Source organism: Zalophus californianus, chromosome 11 (genome assembly GCF_009762305.2).
Source record: "Zalophus californianus isolate mZalCal1 chromosome 11, mZalCal1.pri.v2, whole genome shotgun sequence".
Taxonomy (NCBI): Eukaryota; Metazoa; Chordata; class Mammalia; order Carnivora; family Otariidae; genus Zalophus; species Zalophus californianus.
This window is the reverse complement of record NC_045605.1, coordinates 24,468,506-24,491,390: the sequence shown is the minus strand read 5'-3', so window position 1 is coordinate 24,491,390 and position 22,885 is coordinate 24,468,506. Positions and strand designations below refer to the sequence as shown.

The following is a 22,885-nucleotide window of genomic DNA, read 5'->3' as shown; positions in this document are numbered from 1 at the left end:
TTATATTCAGCTGTTTCGCTCAACATTGTATCAAATATGTACTTTGTTCCATCTCCTCTCCACCCTGAAAATTTGCTCCACTCATTAGCTCTTCTCTGGAAACTTCATATTTTTATTGCTGTGGGGCATCTTCCTCAATATCTACAAATATTTTTTAAAAAGAAAGAAGGAAAGCTGCAGCAACGCATACTTTTTATTGCCCTGTGGCCTGTGCCTCCGAAACACCAATCCTCCGGCCTCCACTGCTTCACCACCTGCTCACACTCCTTTGCCCTTTAGTTACCTGTGCCCCTCCGTCATGGTTACACGGACCCCCCTATCAAATGAGTAGGCCTTTGGGGCAGGTACTTGTCTCACTTCAGGGTCTGTGGCTTCGGTTCTTCGGTGGCAGGAAATCCTAGCTGGGACTTGGGGGGTTTATGGACCTGCCAGAAAGCAGGCCTGGGAAATCACATGGCATGAATGGCTTTCCAGCACGTGAAGTCAGAATGTGCTCGAACATCTCCCCAACAAAGGTATCTGCCATGGAACCCCAAATTACTGGTCCCTTAAAGTGTTTGGACATGCTGTCCCTGCTTGCTGCTGGTCCTCTCTTCTCCCACAAAGGAGGTAAAGGGGCCAGTGATTCTGGACCACTGATGCCTGAAGAAGCCGAAAGGCAGGCTTCATGGGCATTCTTGCTCTGCCGGTCTCTGCTTCTCTTGCTCATTCCCACCCCCCGCCCTGCCTGGCTAGCATCGTGGCAGGACTCTGTGCAAAGAATCTTTTTAAAAAAAATGCTGTAAACACTTGAAAGCTGAGAAATACTGATCATTAGAAAATGTTAATTCTCCCAAGCTCAGGAAAAACTGGGTAGAGAATCGTCCCCTTTTCTGAACTTGTTTCTTGGGCTGACCTCATGTTGCAGCAAGACTCAGACATGAGGTAACTGCTCTGGTGTTAACATATACTGCATCATCCACACTCTCTCACTGGTTACCAGACGCCTCAGAGAGGTGACCAGAGAGCCCAGAGGCACCAGTGGAAACTTCCAAAGGCATTTTTAAAATTTTTAAATTTTATAACCAGCGTGTGTTGCTCCCACATCATGCACTTTTGTAGAATAAGGCAGAAGGTTACAGAGATGGTGACTCTGAAGACCCACTGAAAGATGGGAAGTGAAAGAAGAACTAACCAACCCAGAGCCCAGGAGGCCAGGAAAGCAGCCCTTAGGCAGTATCCAAAGATCTCAGCTTGGAAAGGGCTTGAAAATCATCACACTCCTTCATTCCAAAGCTTAACCCCTGCAAGATGCCAGGCAGCCTCGGCTACGGACAGCAGATACTGCATCCTGAGGTTGCCCGTCTCTCCCTGCTCAGGGCTGTTACAAAGCTTCCTTGTAGAAAGAGCCCACATCTGTTTTCCTGCAGCTTCAACTCCCTGATCTCAGTCCCATCTTTTCTGGCCGCAGACAAATCCTTCAATACTTGGGGTCATTGATATACCACTGGGCCTGGATTTCTGGTGAAGCGTTCGGGCTGAGGTTACTAGCATGCCTGAAACAATTCTGTTCCTATCTCTGTGTATGTTTAAGACCAAATGAAATTCACATGAAATTGATGGGAGCTTGGTGTCTGAGAACTCTCATACTGGATAAATCTTTTGAGCGATGACATACTTTCTTTCATAAAATCTTGTCTGGAGCTCTTTTCCTTCTTGCTGTGCCAGAAGAAAGTGTCCCAGAGACCCTCGCACGCCCAGAGCCTCTGCTGTGCTCCCTGTTTGGCTAGCAAGGGTGTGTAGCTAGCAGCCGGCAAAGGTGGGGTTTGGGTGTGCCAGAGTGACCCCAAGAATAAGAGGAAGTTAATGTGTAAATTTTCAAAACCTTAAATCCTAAATCCATGGATCTAGAGTTTACTGGAGGAACTTTAAATCATTGTGCAGGAAAAATCCCAGCCAGGGTATCCATCTATTTATAATTACAGGGCAAGGCAGTTTCTGGAAAGGGATTCTCATGGAAACAGAATGACTATACTCTGGCAGACCCCACTGGGTCACAGCTCCCTACTTTTTCTCTATTCCTTACTGTTTCCCTTGACACTACAGGACTGGGTCAGCCCCCTTGCAGAGTCTGTAGGAGCCAAGGTGACCTTGGCAACCTCACAGGCCCCGGAGGTGGGGCTCCTGCAGCACCTGCCCAGCCTAACCTGACTGGGGGGGGGGGGGGGCAGGGGCAAGGAACCAGTTTCCACTTCCTGGATTGGCTGCATGGGAAATCAGTGTTCATTTGGGGCGGGCCTTGTAGAGTCTTCTCCCAGCCCTGGGGACTCGGGTTCCACCTGCGCGCAGCACAGCGGGGCTCCCCAGCCCACACACAGACAGGACACTTACTTTCCCTGAGATAACTGAGATGTGACAGCAGCACTTCGGTGTTGTAGAGGGAGGTGGCTCGGAGGAAGTCCTCCTTGCTCATTTTACACAGTTCCTTGCCATCCATGTTTTGGAAAAAGGACGTGTCGATCTCCATCAAGCCATACTCCTTTATCGCCCACTCCAGCCACTGCCGTACGTGCTCCTGAGTCCACAGCGTGGGGTCTGCAGGGGAGACGACCTGTTAGCAAGGGCTGGGCCGGCCAGGACTCCCTCCCCTTCACGAACGCTTGGGGAGACCCTCTCTCTCCCCCTCCCTCCCTCTCCTCCTCCCCCAACACCTCTCTGGCTCCCTCTCCCCCTCTGTCCCCCAGTGGGAAAGTGGGTTCCCTCCCGGATGGTTCCCTCCTAGAACTCCCATCTGTCCACATCTGGCACTGCCTGAACCACTCAGCCCTCTGGGGAGGTTCTTAGATGTCTCCCGAGGCATCCTGACAGAACATTCTCTTTAAAGTTTTTAGAGGGCAATTAAAACCTTTGCCTGAGAAATGGTGGCATCAAAATGAAAGTATACACAGTTGCAAGGACCCAGGGACCAAAGTCTCTGGAAAGGGAAATCATCTGTATCTTAAGAACATTAGTGATTTCACGGAAGAACACGGATCTCTCTGATGGCTACAGTAAAGATCGCATATGTATACGCTTTTACTGCAATTTCATCTGTATAGTTGGAAAACCCAGCCGTGTTAGCATTTAACATAAATCCAACCTGGGTTTTTCTCCTTGTGGAGACAGCTGTGCTTAAATCTCTACCAGATCATCCCCAAAACATTTTTATGATATTGAAGTCCCCAAAGATGAGAAAAAGTATTGGAGAAAGAAAACCTTTCAGGCCTTTAGCCTTTGAGTGAACATAAATAATGTAATGACTGAGGTCATCTCCAGCTAGGACCCTCACAGCTCCTTTTTGGCTAGGTGTGTGTGTCATGGGGTGTGTGTAATACTTTGAGTGCCAGTGATGAGTTCCAGCAAATTCCACAGCAGGTAGAGCACTTGTATCTTATCACTTAATCACAGGCTGGAAGCCATCTCTTTCCTTGGCGACCGATTGTTAGCAAATCCAATAAACATCTTAGATATGCCCATCATAAAAAAAAATACCCGTCATACAAGAAAACTACCTGGCTCTTGGTCACATGAAAGATCTGTCGGTATGAAACATTTAGGCGGGAAACCACATACTTAAGCAACAGATTTTGTGGTGGTAGTTAAAGGAATCATGGGTGGAGGGAAATAGTGTGAACTTGGAGAGTCTCAGAAGGCTTCCTGGAGGAGGGGAGGAGACTTGACATTGTAGGTCTGCTGTCAGCCCCCGGCTTCTACTGGGCCTGCTTTATTAGCATGTTTACTTGGTAGGAGTATCTATGCTGCCTCTCAACCTCCTCACCCTCCCATTCTAAGAGTCTGTGAAGGTTCTTGGCAAAAATGGGGACCAGGTTTGAATGATTAGGAGTGACCATGGGAAAGGAAGCAAGGTTCTGTTGCCTTCCTCACACCAGATGCAAATTCTGCAGCACTTTTACTCAGAGCTTCTGCTGATTGCCCTCGTTTGCCATGGGTTCTCCATTCCTCCTTGGTTTTTATATGTGAGTATGTGGGTGGCCGGGGCTGAGTCCGCTTTGCAAAGCGCCCAGCCTCCGCCCAGGTGCGGGAGTGGGGTTGCCATATTGGTGCTGGAGGTAGAGGAGCTGGCCAGAGAGGAGAGAGTAGAATTTGGAGTTATGGGTCACAGGCTGCTGTGACCCCAGATTTGGGGTACCTACTATGTGCAGCTGCCCCACACGTCCTATTTTTCACATATCTAGAAAATCCAGCAAAATGGCTTTTATCTTCATTTTGCGATAGAAAGCGGAGTCTTGAAAAGTGCAGTCCCTAGCTCAAACTTAAGTCTTCCTAGGACTTTGCTTAGTGGATGGGGTGGGTCCCCCTGACCCGAAGCCCCTCCTCTTGCCTTTTCATGATCCTGCCTTAACTAACCTGTGAACTGTTCTGCTATTATGCCAAATAACAGAGCTCCTTCTAACGGTTCGTTGTATATTGTACAAGTTCAAGTCCGTATGTCTCTCTCTCGCTCGCTCTCTCTCTCAGATAAATTTCTTGGTTTGTTTTCCTCTTTTACTCTCCAGAAACAATTAGGCACGGACCATTGGTAAATGGAAATATTTTGCACCATTTCAGAATTCTAAAGAAAAATGGCACAGGTGGGGCTTGGGTTACACAGCATTTTATTTCATCTGATCTCCTTTGCTTCTCCTAATTCCTCACTTTTAGTATTCGAGGCCTCAAATTCAATTTTACACCATATATTTAATTGATTTTATTATTTCCTCTCTTGCTTTGGGCTCTATCACAATATTATTTCTCTCCCTTTACAGCACAATGAATTATAAATCTTCCACTCTGGATCATGCTAAACTCTTCCAAATGTATTTCCTGGATGATTTAGTCCTAGTTTCTTCCCATCTGAACCTGAAACTGGTGATTAACCAGGGCCCTCGTTTATACTTGTCTTAAAAATCCCACCATAAATTCAATCAGTTGTTCCACAAATGTTTTATTGCCTTGATTTGTGGACTCACCCAAATGAGACTTTCCCTCATATCCAGGAGGCTGGCCTGGAGGAATCCAAAACGTCTAAGGATAATGTTTAAAGATCTCACCAGAGGTAAAATAATGAAGTAAATCCATAGCTAGTGAATTCATGACAAGAAATGCTTTAAAAACCCTGTGGTATGAATTTACACTATCATCACGATTACTGCTGTGGTTACCTTGGTCCACTGAGGACTGACATTTTGATATTTCGATACCAGTTCAGAGTTGAAGGGTCAGCTGAGCATTCTGGCCATGTTCGCCCCCTCTCACCTCCCAAAAGTGACTGCAGAAATGAGATGGTTATCGACATTTGGTTCAGAGACAATCTCTGATCCCCTAAGTCTTCGGTGCTCAAGACTGCCTTCCCATGCTGGCCACGGTTGGGGTGAAGCAGGGCAGCTTGATGCCAGGTGAGCAAAGGCCTGGTGAGGTTTGGCTCTGCTTAGGGAAGAACAGGGAAGTTCCCACCATGTCAGCTCTACTATTGTTTCATCGTTTGCTTTTTTGATGAGAAGGGAGAAACATGGTTTGCTTGGACCTTACCAATGCACCTGAGCTAAACTTTCCTGCTGTCCTGAAGGAGGGAGGAGATCAAACGTTAAATGGTAGAAGTAATGGAATGTAGAGAAAGCAGTTCATATGGTGCCTGGCACCTGCAAAGTGCTCAGAGAATGGGAGTTACTCTTCCTCTTCCTTTGTGAGGTCACACGCTTGTGGAAGAAGGAAATTCAAACTCCTTTGTGAACAGTTTTCAAGTCCTACAGGGCACTGTAGGAAGAGGCCTCATTAGCCCAGGTTCTCCTGCCTCACTGGCTCTCACACCTCGCACCCCCCGCCCCCACCATCTTGCATTTGGCCCAGAGCGCAGGGATGCGGCCGTGGTCCTCACAGATGGTGAGACACAGCTTGCCCTGGAAAATAAATACAAAAGGGCATCGGGAGGAGAGGCTCGTTACAAAACCATGCCTTCCAGACCAAGAAGCAAATTCCTTTGCATTACCTCAAAGAGATATCTAACCCTTTGCCCTCAGACACAACTGCATTTACACTTTTCCAAATGGAAGGGGTTTTGCCTTTTTGGTCATGTTATTCTGGTAAGATTAGTTGTAATCCCTGCCCTGTAATTCACTTTGCTTAAGATTTAGACGTTCTTGCTCCTTCCACCTGGCACCAACTCTACATGTTGTAGTTTTCAAACCCCCTTTCTGACCAGGCTGCTAAGCTTGCTGCTCTAGCCGAGGTGGAGCGTCCAGCCAGGGGACTGAAGGCTTGAACAATGATTTTATTTTCTGTAACCAACAGCACCAATACCTAGGAAAAATAGGCTATTTTTACATAATGACCTAACTCGCTGCACACGTTAAGGCGCTTCATTTGTTAAATATAGTTATTTCTATTTTGAAACTGAAAGAACTGGTTGTAATTTTGGAAAGGTGGGACGCCAGGGTGTATGCCAGGATGCCAGGAAGTACATGCCTGATGGACACGACAGACCTCTGGAGCCACCCTTCTCCTTCAAGGCGAGGGCGGGCCCGTCGGGAGTTCCTGGGACTCCTTTTGGATTCAGACGGCCTTGTCTCTGCCCCTTTTGCAGGCCTCATGCTGGGGGACCAGGTCCCCGGGGGAGAGTCTGTGCTGTGACCTGTTTGAGGGTGCTGGTGACCTGGGGGATGCTATCTTGAAGGACAGTTGGAAGGAAGTGAGAAATGCAGCTTTCCTAAGTAGGCATTTCCATAGGGAAGAGGGTACCAGGTAAAGGTCTAGATGCCCACTGGACAAGCCTGCCCTCCAACTCCTAGCACAGAAAAGGGAGGACACGGATGCCAGCCGGCAGCCTGGTTCCCAAAGTACCTGCGGGGACGATGACTCTCCTCTCGTTGGTGGTCATGTTCGGAGGAGGGGGGCCGTTCTTCTCGTCCATGTAGCTGTTGTAGTTCATGGCGTTGGGCTCGTTTCCACCAACTAGCTTGCTGCATTTGCTAACACTGCAGTCCACCGGAGACTCCCTGGAGTGAGAGAACACAAAGCCCAAAGGAAGTCATCACTGCAGCTTCCATCAGCCCAGCGTGGGCAGACAACCGTGGCGCCGTGTCCCAGCCCCACGTGGTGTAACGCCGCCGCCGCCGCCTTACTTCTCTCCTCCACGCTGCCACCAGAGTCTTCTTCGAATCCCAGCCCAGTCCTATAATTACGGTACTTAAAAACTTTTGGCAAATCCTCACTGGCCTTGGACTACAGTCTGGACTTCTTAGGATGGTGCTGCAACCCTCCCAATCTGACTGTGGCTGACATTTTTAGCCTTGTCGCCAGGCAAGCTGCACTCCAGCTGCATGTGCCCCCGCCCGGCCCCCAGGTGGCCCCCAGGTAGGCCTCTGCACCCTGCACGGTGCTCTGTCTGCCTTGGTTCTAGCACTAGTCACTCCGTGGGATCATTAGCGGGGTGGGAGCTTTTCCCCTGGCTGGATTGGGAGTTTCTGAGAGGTTGACATTCCTTTCTCCTTTAAACCTCAAGATGTTAGGTAGAGCCTTCCAGAGCAGATGAGTGATCGATGTTTTCTGAGTGGACTCTATCTATTGCATGTATATGATTTTAATGCATTTCTCGTACACTGTTCTATCTGAACTTCCCAATACCCCTCCAAGGTAGCCATGGCAAGGGTTCCTATCTCCACTTTATGGTTAAGGAAACTGAGAGGTGAGGTGACTGGCCCAGGGTCACCGAGCTAGTAAAAGTGGACACAGGACTCAGGTCTTTGGTGTTAAGCTTTCCTATCAAAACACACATGCAGGCATGCCTGGCTGGCTCAGCTGGTAGAGCATGTGACTCTTGATTTTGGGGTCCTGAGTTTGAGCCCCACATTGGGCAGAGAGTTTACTTTAAAACACATACACATGCACGCACGCCCACAAACGAGCTGGTTGCTGCATGAAGAAGGAATAGAATTCAAGAACTTCAACCTGATAGGTTGTGGCCCTGGTGGCAGGTTGCAGCTCTGGCCACCACGCTCACAGAAGAACCATAAGGAAGTACAGAAGGGAAAAATCATCCAACCCAGCCTTGATGTCCATAGCCCAGTTGGAGGCTGCTCCCTGGCATCAGCCCAGCCTTGAGGAGCTGTCTGGAGATCTAAGCTGACACCCCACTTGTGGCCCCCCAGAGCCCGGGGGTAAGCTGGCAGAATGCTCCACACCGCCCCCCCCAAGCCCAGCGTCATGGTCCCCGCCCCCTCCCATCATGCCCAGGAGAAGTGCCATCCCACCTTGCCCCAGCTTCCGTTCAGCCACTGCAGCTGGGGACAACTGGAAGGCCCCGGAGAGGCTGCTGCCGCAGTTACACAGTGCAGGAAGCATCAGACCTGGGACACAGCCAGTTCTCTCAAGAGCTCCAAACCAGGCCTTTCAGACCAAGGAGTTCAGATAAGGTTCAGATTACAGCGGCCCAACCTTGGGCCGCAGAAAGACTCCAGGCTTTCCAAAGGCCTGGCCGCTGCTCTCCTTACTCTGCCCTGGGCAGGGACCAACCATCCTGAGGACTTAAGGAACCAGGTTGTGCCAGAAGGGCCTTGCCCATCCCGCGGCTGGTGGCCACACCTCCAGAGGCAGGGAGGGCAGTCCAGATCTCAGAGGAAAGGAAGAACAGCCCCGGCGGGGGTGGGGGGGGGGTGCGGGGCGGTGCTCAGGCAGGGCAGGGGGGCCAGAGCACATTCAATAAAGACAATTAAATGAATTTGTTTCTTAATCTGAAAGGAAAAAAATATTGAAGATCACTTATCATAGCTGGGAGATAAATGGTCCACTGAGATATTAGAAGTCAGACGGTAATTTTTTCCTGATGTCTTACAGAGGGGAACATGGGCTGAAAATGAAAATAAGATGTATAACTTACACATGTTAGAATTTAAGGTTTTACTATTCGCCTACTGTTTTTCCAGGCAGAGAACCAAGAACCAGCCGTCAGAGCCCCAGATTGTTGAAGGTTTAATGTCCCCATGGCAGTCTGAGGGGAGGCAGTAGCACATCAGGGCTTTTCACCAGTTTGGCCCTCTGGCTTCTGCTGTTGAAGGCCTTGGCCGGCCGTGAAGCCAGCGCAGCAAGACCCTGGTGCTGCGTCCGAGCTGAGCCCGCGCCCCCGCGCGCCGTGCCCCGCCCTCCTCCCGGCCAACCGCACGCGAGCCCACGCACCCATGCGTGCACGCCCACGCAGACACGGGCACACCCCCGACACATGCACGCGCGCCCGCGCGTGTACACACAACCGACACACACACACACACACACACACACACACACACCGCGCGTGTACACACAACCGACACACACACACACACACACACACACACACACACACACACACACACAGCCTGGCAGCCTTTCCCAACATCCTCGTCCATTGTGAAACAGCCCAAGGGCAGCAGGAGTCTGAGGATTAAGTTGGCTTTCCACCAAGGGAGCAGCGCTTTCATTGGCTGGAACCCCCGCGGCGGAGGGTGGGGTGGCCCGAGCACACACTTCCTCTGGCGGATGCCGGAGTGCAAGGGCCGTGGGCAGGGGCGAGAAAATTCTCAGAAAGGAGAGCAACGTCCAACGGGGGCCGGGCGTGACGGGAGAGGGGGTGCTGCTGCTCGGCAGCCTGCGCTCGCCGTGAGGAACATCAAGGAGTTGAGGTTTGGGAAATGATTTCCCGTGTCGGCTGGGCCTCTGGAGGTTGCTGAGCCGAAAACTGACCTCTCGCCGTGCAGAGGTGAAAAGTCAGAGCCTCAGAAATTGCCGAAGTGGGGCGACCCTTTATGCCATGGAGCGGGCACGGCCTCCCTGCTCTATTGTGGCCGCCCCAGGCCCCCTTGTCTCCTGTCCCAGGGCTCTCAGCTGCCTGTGGGCCCCAGGACGGGGTCAGGCCTTGGTGCCAGGAAGAGAGAGAAATAAGTTTGAAAAGAGGAAACATTTGGTAAAAGCCACCTGGTCTGGGACGGGGTAAGAAGAGGAGCCATGAGCACCAAGGTGGGATGGGCACCTGCCGGGGGGAGGTGGGCGCCCAGGTCACGGGATCGGCGGGGTCCCGGAGGAGGACATCAGAACCACCGTCGGGACCAGGGTTCTCTTGCTGGGGTGAGCCCTGGGGGCTGTACGGGAGTGGGAACCTCCTCATTTCCTATCCCACAGAAGTTCTCATCTTTCTGCTTCCTCTTGTCTCCTTCCTCCAGCACCCCAGCACAGCTCCTACTCCCCAGCTGTGCAAGGTGATGCGTCCGGACGCCCACTCTTGGGTGCTCCTCCTCTGGAATAAGGCCCTGTCCTCGCTCCCAGTCCCCTCCGCCAGGGGTGCCCTCAGAGAAGCCTGGCACCACCCTGGACCATCACACTTGCCCAGGCTGGCCCTCCCCTGACTGCGCAGGGAGAAAAGGAAGGAAAGCCGTACCTTTACCGCCGGCCTGCCGCCCTCCCTTCTTGGCAAGCTCTTGGGCGCTGTGCCTCCAGCAGACAGCAAACGCCTGACGTGCAGCCCTGGGGCTTGACAGCTATGCTAAGGGTGGGTACAGGTGAAGCACAGCCTAAAGGCTGCTCTTTAATGAGGCAGCTGGCCCTGTGAAGAGGCCCAATGAAAACAAGAGGGGGGGCGAGGGGGAGCACGGACGGAGGGGAAGAGGTTCTGCCATTCAGCTTACCCGCACTCCTGCTAATTTGTATTGAGACCTGCACTTACAGCTAGCATGAGGTTGGGGCCCACAGGCAGCTGAGAGCCCTGGGACAGGAGACAAGAGGGCCTGGGGCGGCCACAATAGAGCAGGGAGGCCGTGCCCGCTCCAAGCGTGGGACTCAGAGCATCTCCATCTCGGCAACAGAAAAGCCATGGCAGGAGAGGCCCCAGCAAAGGTGACATGGACCCTGCAACCTTCTCCTTTAGTTTCACCATGGGACAGGAGCTCTTTATTCTTTGCCTTCTATCTTTGTATGGTCAGTGAACGCTGCTTTAAAAACCCTGCCAGTGATTTGCCAAGGGTGCCTTGCAACGTGTTAAGCAACTTAAAACAAGGTGAGAATGCTTGGGTATTTGGGTGAGAGAAGATTTCAAAGACTCCTCCGGAAGATGACCCCTTTAGCCTGTAACAGACGTCTTCTCTACCTTCCCACTCAGCCCCGAGCAACTCAGAGGGCACCACCCCGAGCCACAAGTGTGCAGCCCAGGCTCGTGGCCAGTGGATTCTCTGTAGTCACATAGCTCATGCAAGGTCCCAGAGGCCACCCAAGCCAAACAGTCGCCTTAGGACCTATCATGTGTGTTTTCTATGCGGTGTGCACACTATGCACTATTGAGCGATCCATGTTGTCTTTAGGATTTCTGTAGGAGCCATGCCTAGATGTGTGCCTTGTTGTTTTTAAAAAGGAATACTCAATAAGTGAGAAGCAAATTTCAAGGAAAGGAAAGAAAGGCACCCATAATCTAGCCCTTCGCCCTAACCCCATAGCTGTTTTCACCTCCATACATAGTAGGTGCTCATAGCTTCTCCAGAAGCCCGAGGACAGCTTCCCGCCCAGCTTATGGGACATGCTGCATACTGCAAGGTTCAGAACCAAAGGAAGCACCTGAGAAAGCAGCTCAGCAGTCTTAGGGGCAGAAGTTACAGCGTGTGCGAGGTTGATCTTCCTGTAGATGGAATGTGAAGTCTCCATGTGTCTCCTAGGAGCATCCAGAGCCCACTGGCCAGTGCTGGGGGTGTCGGGGTAGACTAACGCCGACTCAGGTCCCGCATGCCAGGAACACAAGGCAAGCAGGTCTTTGCATTCCCCTCCCCTCCATAAAATAATACTCTTTCCCTCATGGGATGTTTTTCCCCCCGATCCCCAAGGTTGAGGCAGGATGCAGCTAAGAGTTATTTGCAGACCACAGCCCGGGGTCAAGTTGCTGAAGTTTACATACATCACAGAAGCTGCGGGCCTTGCTGTTCCAAGAACAACTCATCCTAACAGATTCAACCAAGACAGGAAGATATGGAGAAAGAGCTAACCTCCCACAACATGGGCCAGCTAGGCTTTCCCTGAGCTCCCCAGACCTCAGTCTCTCGACGTGACCCCATGCCCCTGGTCCAAATGACTTAATAGTGGGATAAAAAGCAAGAGGGGCATTGTAGCTTTAGGCACAGAGAATACCTCCTCCAGAGACACAATATCTACGGAGTCTCCAGGAAGCATGAAGTAACTCAGAAACCCAAGGGGGATGGTCCAAAGCATTCTGGTCCAGCGCTATCCCGTGGTACAATGTGAGCCACATATATAATTTTCAACTTTTTAGTAGCCACATTTTTAAAATGAAAAAACCAGGTGAAACGAACTTTAAAATATATTAAGATATTAACTCACGACAGCCCAAAGAAGATGATCCAAAAGAAATTATCATTCAGCCAAAAGAAATGATCATTTCAACATAATCAATATAAAAATAATTAATGAGCTACTTTACTTTTCTCCCCCATACTCTTGGAAGTCTGGTGCACATTTTGCATTTTGAGCACATGTCGGTTTTGGATTTCAAGTGCTCAAATGTAATGTGTGTGTCTGGCGGCTCCTGCATTGGATGCCACAAATCTAGTCCATGAGCTGAAAGACCCCAAATGGGATAGATACGCTGCTTTGGTTTTCTCATCTGAAGTTAGGAATTCTTGGTATTAAAGGGGTCATTTGAATAATACTCAGGGGATCGGGGAAACACTGTGTCGATGATGAGAGATTTAAATTGCCTGGCATCTTTTTCATTGTGTCCTTTCTTTTTGTGTGATCAAATAGTAGAATCTGACATAGTTCCACCCTCAGCAAAGACATTTTTCTGAAAACCCTTGTTCCCTGCTGCCCACCAGGCCAGCTTCCATGTGAGCTCTTGGAGAGTATTTATGGGGTGCTGGCAATGGCTCTGAGAGTCCACTGGATCTTTTTTGTTTCCCCAGGGTGAGACTACATCGGTCCTTCTGCGCCTACTCTGTCACCTGCGGATGGTCTGGGGCAGGACTGGCCAATCAAAAGCAGGGGCTGCTCTGTGCCACCAGAGCCACTGCCAGGTTGGGGGTTGTCAGAAACTGGACCATAAATACCACGTCTGCTCTTTGGGGGTGATCACACAGCTCTCCTCCAGCTGGCCTCTGGTGTGATGGCAGCCAGGGATGGCTGGCAAGTGGGTTCTGACTGATTTCCTTGGGGGACCCTCTTTGCCCAGGATTAGTATGTTGCAGGGGAGACAGCAGTCAGCTCATAAACGCAGCCTCCCCTGAGCACAAACGCAGGCTCTAGCTGAGGCAATGTCCGCAGACCTTGGCTGTCCTGGCTTATACACTGATGACCTATATGGTTTTGAATAAGCAGCTTCACCTTTGAGTCTGCTTAGCCATGCATCCCTTCACTTGTTAATTTCACAACTACTTACTGAGCACCTATTGTGTGCCAGGCATCGCTCAGTAGACAGAACAAGGCCCTGCCCGCATTTTAGTGAAGGCTGTGAGAAGAGCCAGGAAGAACTAAGAAGAATCTAAGCAAGGTAAAGAGGGCTGGGTGCTGTTTCAGATCCGGTGGTCAGGGAAGGCCTCTGAGAAGGTGATATTCAGGCAGAGAGCTGAAACAAGTAAGAGAGAGAGTCATAGGACTCGATGGAGTAGGAATGTTCCAGAAAGAAGGAACACAGGCACGAGACTCTGAGGCAGGAGTGTGCTTGGCATCCAGAGTCTTGTGTGGCTGATGCCGAAGGAAAGAGTGAGATAGGAGAGATAAAAGGGGTTTCATATGGATGGGGGGACGGGGCATGTGGAAGACTGCGGATTTTGTCACAAGAGAGTTAAATATTCTGAAAGGTTGACTCTAGCCACTGTCTGAAGAACAGACTTCAGGAAGGCAAGCAGAAGTGGGGCAAACAGGGTGCTACTGGGGTGGCCTAGCAGGACAGATGCTACTGGTCTGGGTCGGGGTGAGGCTACAAGAGTGGTTGGGATTCAGACTACAACAGACCAAAGACGTTCCAAGCGTGGAATCTGGATTTTCAATAAGCATCAGGAAGGTCCATCCAGTGGTTGGGCCAGTTTGGGAGGTACTGCCAGGTTGCGGGTTGTCAGAAACTGGACCATGAACCCCAAAAGCACAATGTACAGGCAGAGAGGGAGGGGGCAGAAGGAGCCTCACAGGCCAGGAATCAGAAGGCCTGGCTCTGGTGCCAGTTTTGCCTCCTCTAAATCCTTGAACAAGGCATCAACCCCCCCACCCCGCCTCCCCAAAGCCCAATCTGCCTTTAAATGTCAAAATGTAATTGCAACATTTATCTCCTAGCCTCATGGTGGGGAGCAAATGATAAGATAATATGGAAAAAGTATTTAACAAACTATACCCACCCCTGACACAGTGAGGAGCTCATTATCTTTATTATCTATGTGGAGAGATGCTCTTGTGAGGGGCTCCTGGTTTAGAACCTCTGAGCCTTCCTAAAATGCTAGACTCTGGGATGGGGGTTGGGATCCCAGTGGCTGGTTCTGGTTAGTGGGACTGAAAAGTGTAGGGCTGGGTGTTCCCACAGGCAGGTCTGAGACCGGCGGTTGTCTGGGGGAGGTCTCTTTCCCAGCTGCACGCTCGCCCCCTTCTCTCTCCTTCTCTAGCCTTGTTTCCTGAGTGACCTCATCCCCTCTTAGTGACAATTCTTTAGAGATGATGCCCAAACCTGTGTTCCAGCCCCTAAATATTACCTCAGCCTTAGTTTCCAACGCCTAGCAGACATTTTTATCTGGATGTTCTACTGATAGCTCACAGGAATCTCAGAGGGAACATTGACATCTCTTCTCAAAGCATTTCCTTTCCTACCTCCCATGCCTAACGGCACCGTCCTTGCTAAAAACAGGGAAACTCCAGCCATTTTTTAATTCTTTCCTCTCATATACCCTCTGTCTCCCAAAATAGGCTTCAATATGTGTCCACCTCAGCCCCGCTCATTATCCCTTTGATTTGCCCTTCCTGTAGCTACCCCTTTTGATTTCCCCAACCATTACCATCGCTCGAATTCAGAACGGGATCATTTCTTACCGGGATATTTCACTAACTTCTTATCTTTCTGACGCTCCCTTCCTTCCCCACGCTCTGTATACAGTGATTGTCAGCTCTGGAAATCAAGCTCTGAAGATGTTACATGTCAAGTCTACAAAGTCGGTATCCGCATATGTAATAAATTCTGCATTTTCTTAGTGTGCCATTCAGGGCCCTCCCTTAATTTTCATTTTTTTCTCCTTGTGCCGTAAGGCCCATTGGCTGGCCTGATAGTTCATGAATGAGACTAATGTTTTCTCTCTTTTAAACCTTTGCTCAGGATGATTGTTATCACTATCGAGCACCTTCTGAGTCCTAGGCACTGTCCTGGGTCCTTCCTCCACAGCATCACAGTTAACCATCTACACAAGCCTATGAAGAAGCACATTCTGCTGTCCCGGTTCCGAAAGGAGGAAGCTGGTGCTCAGACAGCTAGGTAGCTCGTCCAAGGGCAGAGCCGGGAATGAAACTTGGGCTACCCGTCCCCTAGGTGTGCCCTTCCTTGCTCCTTTGAATCTTCTCTCCCTGGGCTCTCCTCCCTGCATTTCCACAAGGGAAGTCTTCCCGCCCTGGGCACCACCAAGTTCTATCTAATACACCTCCCAAGTGTGATGTGTCCTCCCTGGCACAGTGAGCGCCGGATGCACTCACCTTTATCATCACTTCTGGACTTTTACTGCAAGAATGTTTTGGTCATCTCTGAGACCCACCCAGAGAGGTCAAATATCTTCGACAGGACAAGGGACAGTATGTTCTCACTGAGTTATCCTCAAGAGGGACTCCACCTGGGCCTGACACAAGAGAGTGTCTGCACTGGGTCATGAGCCTGACTCTGACCTGGCCTTTGAGGGCTGTACCAAGGCTCAGAGGGCTAGGTGGGCTTCCTCGCCCTGCTCCACCCACAGCCCTCCGTTGTCTCGCCCTCTTTTGTCTCAGCTCTCTAGTGACTGACTCGGGCTCCCCGGCCCAGCACCAGAGCCCCACCTGCTGCAGGCACCCTAAGCGCCAGAAGCTGCTTAGGTCAGATCTGCTCAACTCAGACCCCTGGGGAGCGTGCCTCAAGCCTCCACCAGCCCTGCACCTGGCAGCCGGCTGTGCCTACCCCTAGAGCAGTGCAGGCCTGGCGGGCTTACCTGGATCCATTCATGTGGTCATACTCCCGCTTGACATTGACCCTCACCGGCTGATTAATCCACTCTTGCTGCGGTGGGAGGGGGTTGATTTTGTGGGGCTGGCCATAGTCAGGGCTCCCTGAGGCGGTCATGTCGGCCTTGGGGAGATGGGCCGCCGCTCCGTAGGCAGAGTCGAAGAGGGACTGGTCGTCGCTCACCACTGACAGAGCCTCCTGGAGGGTCAGAGAAGGAGACCGAAAGCCCAGTGTCAGTTCATCCCGTGTCACTCTTCACCTACTCTCCTTCTGAGCTGGCAGGGTGGCCCAGGGCTACCCCAGGGGGCGGTCCAGATTGTTGATCGACTCACACTCTGGGAGGCAAGTTTACCCTTATGCAAACTCAATGGGTTTTTTGCAGGTTACCCTGGGTGAGGAGGGATTTGGGACAGTGGGGTGGGGATGGGGAAGCTGACGGAGCATGTTCCCTATTGGGTCTGTAGAGCAGAGCATGGGGAACAGGAGACCATGAGGAGTGGTTACCCAGGGCGCATGTGCAGCGTTCTGATGGAGCTTGAGCGCTGGGCTCTTTCAGGCCTCAGCAGAAACGCCCCTGACTAGCCGGGCGGAGCTGTCACGCTGGAAGGGGATATGAAAATGAGCATTTATTTTATACGTGAGGCCAGTGAGACCCACCCAGAGAGGTTAAACATCCAGCTCAGGGTCACACAAGGGAAGGGTGGGGCCCAGAGCTGTGGTTGCCTCTAATTTCAGTTTCCTTATCTGTAAACAGGAATAAGAATAGCCTTTTCAGAGCTGATAGGTGGGCTAAATGAGAAAAATCTTGGTACAGGTGTCTAGCTTGAAGAAATGCCCAGCAGTTTTCATACGGGTTCTCCAGGATGTGCTGGTGCATCTTACACGGCTGTGACTCAGTTGGGAGGCTGCCTGCCTCCTGGGGACCTTGCTCTGTCATGCTCTCTTGCCTGACTCCTGAAGATGAGAGCTTCCTGTCTAAATTCTGATGATTCAGCTTGCCTAGAAACAAGGGCAGAATGTCAGCTCTGTGGATGGGGGAGTCCCTACGTAAGACCCTCAGTCTGCCCACTCATACTGTCCCATCCCCTGGTGCAAGTCTGGCTTGTGGAGAGATCTGGATGGAAGAAAGGAAGCCTTGCACCTGGCAGAGATCTCCTCCCCGCCAAAGCACCATAATAAGATGCTCCCACTATTCTAACCCCCATCAAATCACAGAGGCCCCGGATCACAGACTGGGGTATGATGTTCCCTATATCACATAATCACACCAAAGTAAGTTGTCTGCTTTTCAGAAAAGAAGGGAGCAATCTATAACCCAGAATCAATTTATAATCTATGTAATCTATAATTATACAATCTATCATTGTGAAGATGAGATGGAATACTGTATGGAAATGCTTAGAACAGTCTCTGGCACCTACTGCCGCCTGATAAATGTCAGCTATGATGATTCCTAGTGCTCGAGGACAGGTTCTCTTAGGCTACTTGTTAGGGGCTGAATTGTTCCCTTAAATTCACACGTTAAAGCCCTAATTCCAATTCCTCAGAATCTGATGTATTTGGAGAAAGGGCCTTTAAAGAGGTGATTCAGTTGATATGAGGCTCCTCGGGTGGGCCCTGATCCAATCTGACTGGTGTCCTTATAAGAAGAGGATATCTGGACACATAAGATGGGAGAGGCAGCAAGCCATCTGCAGCCAAGGAGAAGAGCCCTCAGAGCCCACCAGCACCCTGACCTTGGACTTCCAGCCTCCAGAACTGTGAGTAAATAAATTTCTGTTGCTTAAGCCACCCAGTCTGTGGTACTTTGTTATGGTGGCCTGAATACACCACCTTTACTTAAGCCCTCCCAATATCTGTAAAATTACAATTTGCTCCACCAGCTAACCATTGCTGTTTCTCCCAGGCCCATTCGCAACCCTGGCAGGAGGACAGCCAGATTTCAAAGAAAAAGGTTCTTCTGTGGCTGCTTCCGGCTGAGATCAGGGAAGAATTACTGGAACCTACTCCAGGAAGTCTGCTCCTGCCCCAGAAGGCTTTGGATCGTATAGATATGGCCAGAGATGGCAATTTCCAAGCTGAGCTGCCTGCACAATATTGAAAGGCTCACATGCCCCAGCCAAGTGGGTATCCCTTGATCCCGACCTAAAATATGCTGGGATCCTTCTTCATTTTCCACCTAGTGCCCTTGTTTATGCTCAGAGGAAAGCTGGGCTTCCTGGAACCACTGTCTTTTGGTTATTAGACCCATTCTCCATGTCAGTTAGGGAGCAGACCTGGCTCCATATCCCAAATCAGTTTTGAGTTGCCATCCAGGCCCTCGGTGTTACAATTCCAAGTTGAAAAACGTGACATTGTAACCGTCCAGAGAGTTGAGCTTGAGTCCCTGAAATTCTGGGGGTTCTACACTAGGAGCAGAGATGCATTACCCCCTAGGACCTATAAGTGCACTTTTGGTGATAAAGGGGAACACTCACCAGTTCGGCTACAAAAAGAGACGATGTACGTGTAAGGAATCGGGTATCGTCTTCAACTATGGAGAGGGCCTTTATGCTTGGTCAATCATGCACAAATCTTGGAGTTTCCAATTAAAGAATTTCTTATCTCCCTTCCTCTAGGTTAGGAGAAAAGATGGTGGAATAATGGAAGGAAAGAGGCAGGACTGGGGATAATGATGCTCCGGGGAAGCAGGAAAGATCCCTCCCCTCATTATCCCCAAAGAGAGTGGGCCAGGAAACAAGAGAAGGCAGGGTTTCAAGTCCAAGGGGACCAAACAGGTGGCAAAACCAAGGTTCACAGCAACAGAAAACAGATGAGACAAAGCAGGGGTGCTGGTGGCAGACCACGGAGAGGCTTCTTAGGGAAATGGGAATGAAGAGCTTACAGGACAAAGGGTAGGGGTGTAAAGGGCACAAAACCTGTTTGAACTCATTTTGGAATGTAGTTCACAATCAAAGGAAACTTTAGCCAAGTGGCAACATCAAGGAGGAGAGATCCCTGATTTCCTCCGGCACGTCACTGGTTCCTCCTGCCAACTAGTCTTCGTCCAGCAGTCCAGGCATGGGTGCTTCCTTGCCTTTCTCTGTCAGACTCTTTCCTCTCTGACAACACGCTTGCACACTCTGCCCTCATGCAGCCCACCATGCACATCCCCTGGTCGGGTGGAGCTCCCTTGAAAGTTGTAAATACATCCTGCCATAACCCTGGCTCAACTGCCTCGAGAGCTCTCTCGATGTCGGCTGCAGCAATCTACTCTCATCTGCTTGTGTTCCCACAACTCAGTTTTACCCCAGCAGCCCCGCTTAGGTGTCACGACCCCCCAACTGCCACAATTCCTGCCCGAAGCTAACTGTCTCCACTGTTCCCCTCAGCGGGCCCTGCTCACGTACGCTTTGTCAGCCCCTGTGTTGTGGGCACCCTTTCTTTGTCCTTTCCACCTGCACGCACGTCTGATGCTTCCCATTTTCTAAGGTAAATGAGATCTTTGTCACCCCATGAAACCCTCCCTGATAATTCCTTCTGACTCATTTGAGCTTTTAAAAGCCCAGTGAGAAGGGGCGGCTGGGTGGCTCAGTTGGTTAAGCATCTGCCTTTGCTCAGGTCACGATCCCGGGGTCCTGGGATCGAGCCCCGAATTGGACACCCTATTCAGCGGGCAGTCTGCTTCTCCCTCTTCCTCCCTCCCCCTTGCTCATGCTCACTCTCTCTCTCAAATAAATAAATAAAATCTTAAAAAAAAAAGCCCAGTGAGAATACTGCTCAGGTAGGTGTGTGCACGCACACACACACACACACACACACACATACACACACACACACACATTTTCTCTCTTTTCTATTTCCAGTCATTGATAGAAAAGGGCTTTATTTTTTTTTTCTTATAACAATATGGAGAAAAGAATTTGTGGTTGAGGGAGGCTGGGAAGAGAGAGAAGATGAAGGGGAATGACTCTGTGTTTAGCTTGCTGGACTGAATTAAGAAACTTAATAAGAGCAGGATGCCAGAGATGAGAGCCCCTAGGTGGGAATAATAGATCTGGGCAGCCAAACAAGCTGATTGAAGACCCTGGTGAAAACTTAAAGTTGGGGAGGAGAACATTCTCACCATCTCTGAAAGGAAATAACACCCCTCTTGCCATTCAAGGCTGAGAGCTATAGGAGCATCCCAAGACCACACCCCAGGCAAGTATGCTTCTGTCTTGAAGATGGGGAGCCTTCTCTAAATAGCTTTGGTGGCAGTGGGCACAGTGAGGGGGGACAGGCCTAGAGGAAAAGGCAAACGGGGAACACAGCGCTGAGTATCTGTGGCTGACAGACTTGTGTGAGAGCATCATGTTACTGCTGGGGACTCATGGGGGCCACTGGAAGGGTGGGTAACAGATATGGGTGTAGGCACCAAGGTACTGCTTTTATCATGTGAGAAGCTATTGAGCTGGTCGACGTTTCGATCACATACTTATAGCTTTTACACATGTGCAGCTCTTACTATTTTATGTCTTATAAAGCTGTTTGCTTTTACTTAAACTCTTAAAACTTCTAAAAGTTTAAACATGAAAATCTTACTTGTACTGAAAACTCTTTACAGGAAGGACTTGTTGGTTTTCAAGAACTTTTCGCTGACGACTTGTTGATAAGAAGTTAATTTTGGGATGAGAGACTGAATTTAGAAAGACCTTCAGCATGAAATTCACCAACCATTCTCAGAGTGACTAAGTTCCTTCAGTTTGTAACGACTTCACTTTTTCTACTGACTTTGGACATGACAGAGAAGACAAGTTATTCTTTTAAAGACTTAAGATCCAGGTTGCTTTAGAACATGCGACATAAAAATTGACTTCAAAGTGAAAAAGACAGAAGGTATTGGCTCCCCAACCCCATGTGGCCCTCAGTTCTAAGGTTAATCCTTTGGCCTCAGAATCATCACTAAGAAAGCAAGCCCTGGATTGGCTTAGTAATTGGGTTCTAAGAAGCATCTTTCCTTTGCTCTGCTGATTGCTGGGAGGCAAGGCCTATAATTCAGGATGCTCTGGTCCCTCAACCAATGAGTTCCTAGGCCCAGAGGGAGGCACATGGTCCCTTGACTCCAAGCACATCTGTACCCCACTTGACCCATCTGCCAGAAAGCTCAGGCAAGGTCAGCTACCTGGAGTGGCAGCTGGAGTTCTGAGCTAAGTGGTTGGCCCTATTTGCCCATAGAAATGCTGACCAAACTGTGTCAACCTTCCTTCCCATGATCCCCTGCTGGTCCAGGCAACCAGCAGAGGTATATGGCCAACGGGGCACTTATCTTGGTATGGGGCACTCCTTACCCAATTTGGTTCAGGTGCCTTTAACACATCACTTATAATATATCCCGTGGTCTCATTATTGAAAAGAGGTCATAGCAGATAATTATCATAGCATTTAGTAAATGCGAGACACTGTTTATATGAGTAGTCCAATTTAATCCTTTTGGCAATTCTATGAGGGATGCATGATATATTATTACCTCCATTTTTTTCAGATAGGAAAATGGCTATTCAGGGAAGTGAAAGAACTCACTCAGGTCACACAGCAAGTGAGTGTGATCTGGGATTCAAATTCAAGTCTGCTGCCTGGTCACGTCCCAGGGAGACTGTGCACGCTTTGAGGACAACTCTTGAGTTCATTGTAACTTAGAGCCCAGTCTTTGGAGTTGGAGAAATACTAATTCCAATCTGAGCTCCATCAATTGCTCATTAGCCCATCACCGATTGTGATTCATGTACACTCTCTGAACTTCCTGTCCTTATCCATAGAACGCGGATAATAACAGTACCTCATCTGGTAGATTTTGAATAAAGGTAAAATGAGATAATATAAGTGAATGTCCCAAATCAAGTGTCTAAAGTTCTTAGAGTATAGTAAATACTCAAATTTAAAAGCACCCCCAATGCTGAGAGATGGCACTGGGACCTTTGTATTGGAGTTGTGAGATGGAGCGGGGGTGCGGGGGAGGGGGATGCAGATAAAACCAAAGATATATCTCCTTCTCCCCTGTGTGGGTTACTTCAACGGAAGTTGCTTAAGGTTCAAAATTAGCAAGTTTGGAGATAATAGTTAGATTCTGAAATGCAAATTCCATGGGTTTCTGAGAACAGAGTCTGCTTTGCTAATGTTTCCACTCTTCTTTTTCGAACCATGGATCTTGTTCCATTGCAGCCTGAAACCTCTCTTTCTGGCTTCTGAATTGAGGCTTCTAGATGGCACAGATAGCATTCTGTTAAATAGCCATGCAAGGGAGAGGAAGAGCCATTTATTGCTGAGCTAATCAAAATAGAGGTGGCCAGCATTTACTCATATTGCCATTTATACATCGTACGTGCAATAACCATCAGAAAAATGCCATGTGTATGTCTGTGAATTCACTAATAAAAAAACCTTTCTTCATTTTGGAATTTGTCATATATATATATATGTATATATACATATATATATATATTTCTTTCTTTCTTTCTTCCTTTTTTAAAAATACTAGCAGACGTGTCTTCCCAAATTTGTTTTCCTTAGATTAAGGCAAATGTTCTCTGTGTGCAAGTCAGTTGAGTGATAGGGGCATGTGGTCAGAGCAGTGTCACATGACGGCCTGGCTGATATTGATGATGAGCAAACATTTACATCTCTGAAAAAGCTTTGCTGAAACAGAGATGGAAAAGCCCCCAGAGTAGCAAA

The 22,885-nt window shown here is 49.6% G+C and overlaps 1 protein-coding gene across 6 annotated transcripts in view; it reads right to left on the bottom strand.

Annotated features, from left to right (window-relative positions):
* Window positions 1-22,885, bottom strand: part of FLI1 (Fli-1 proto-oncogene, ETS transcription factor) — a 120,895-nt gene that overhangs the window by 35,883 nt on the left and 62,127 nt on the right. For 4 of the 6 annotated variants that reach the window (XM_027579161.2, XM_027579159.2, XM_027579162.2 and 1 more), the window contains exons 2-4: window positions 16,182-16,393; window positions 6,856-7,010; window positions 2,371-2,574 (exon numbers count right to left, since the gene is read on the bottom strand). In XM_027579161.2, the coding sequence (XP_027434962.1) occupies window positions 2,371-2,574; window positions 6,856-7,010; window positions 16,182-16,312 (490 nt within the window). In that variant the 5' untranslated portion in view covers window positions 16,313-16,393. Of the gene's footprint in view, window positions 1-2,370; window positions 2,575-6,855; window positions 7,011-16,181; window positions 16,394-18,672; window positions 18,803-22,885 lie in introns of those variants that run through there. The other 2 variants (XM_027579163.2, XM_027579164.2) reach the window with 2 other exon arrangements.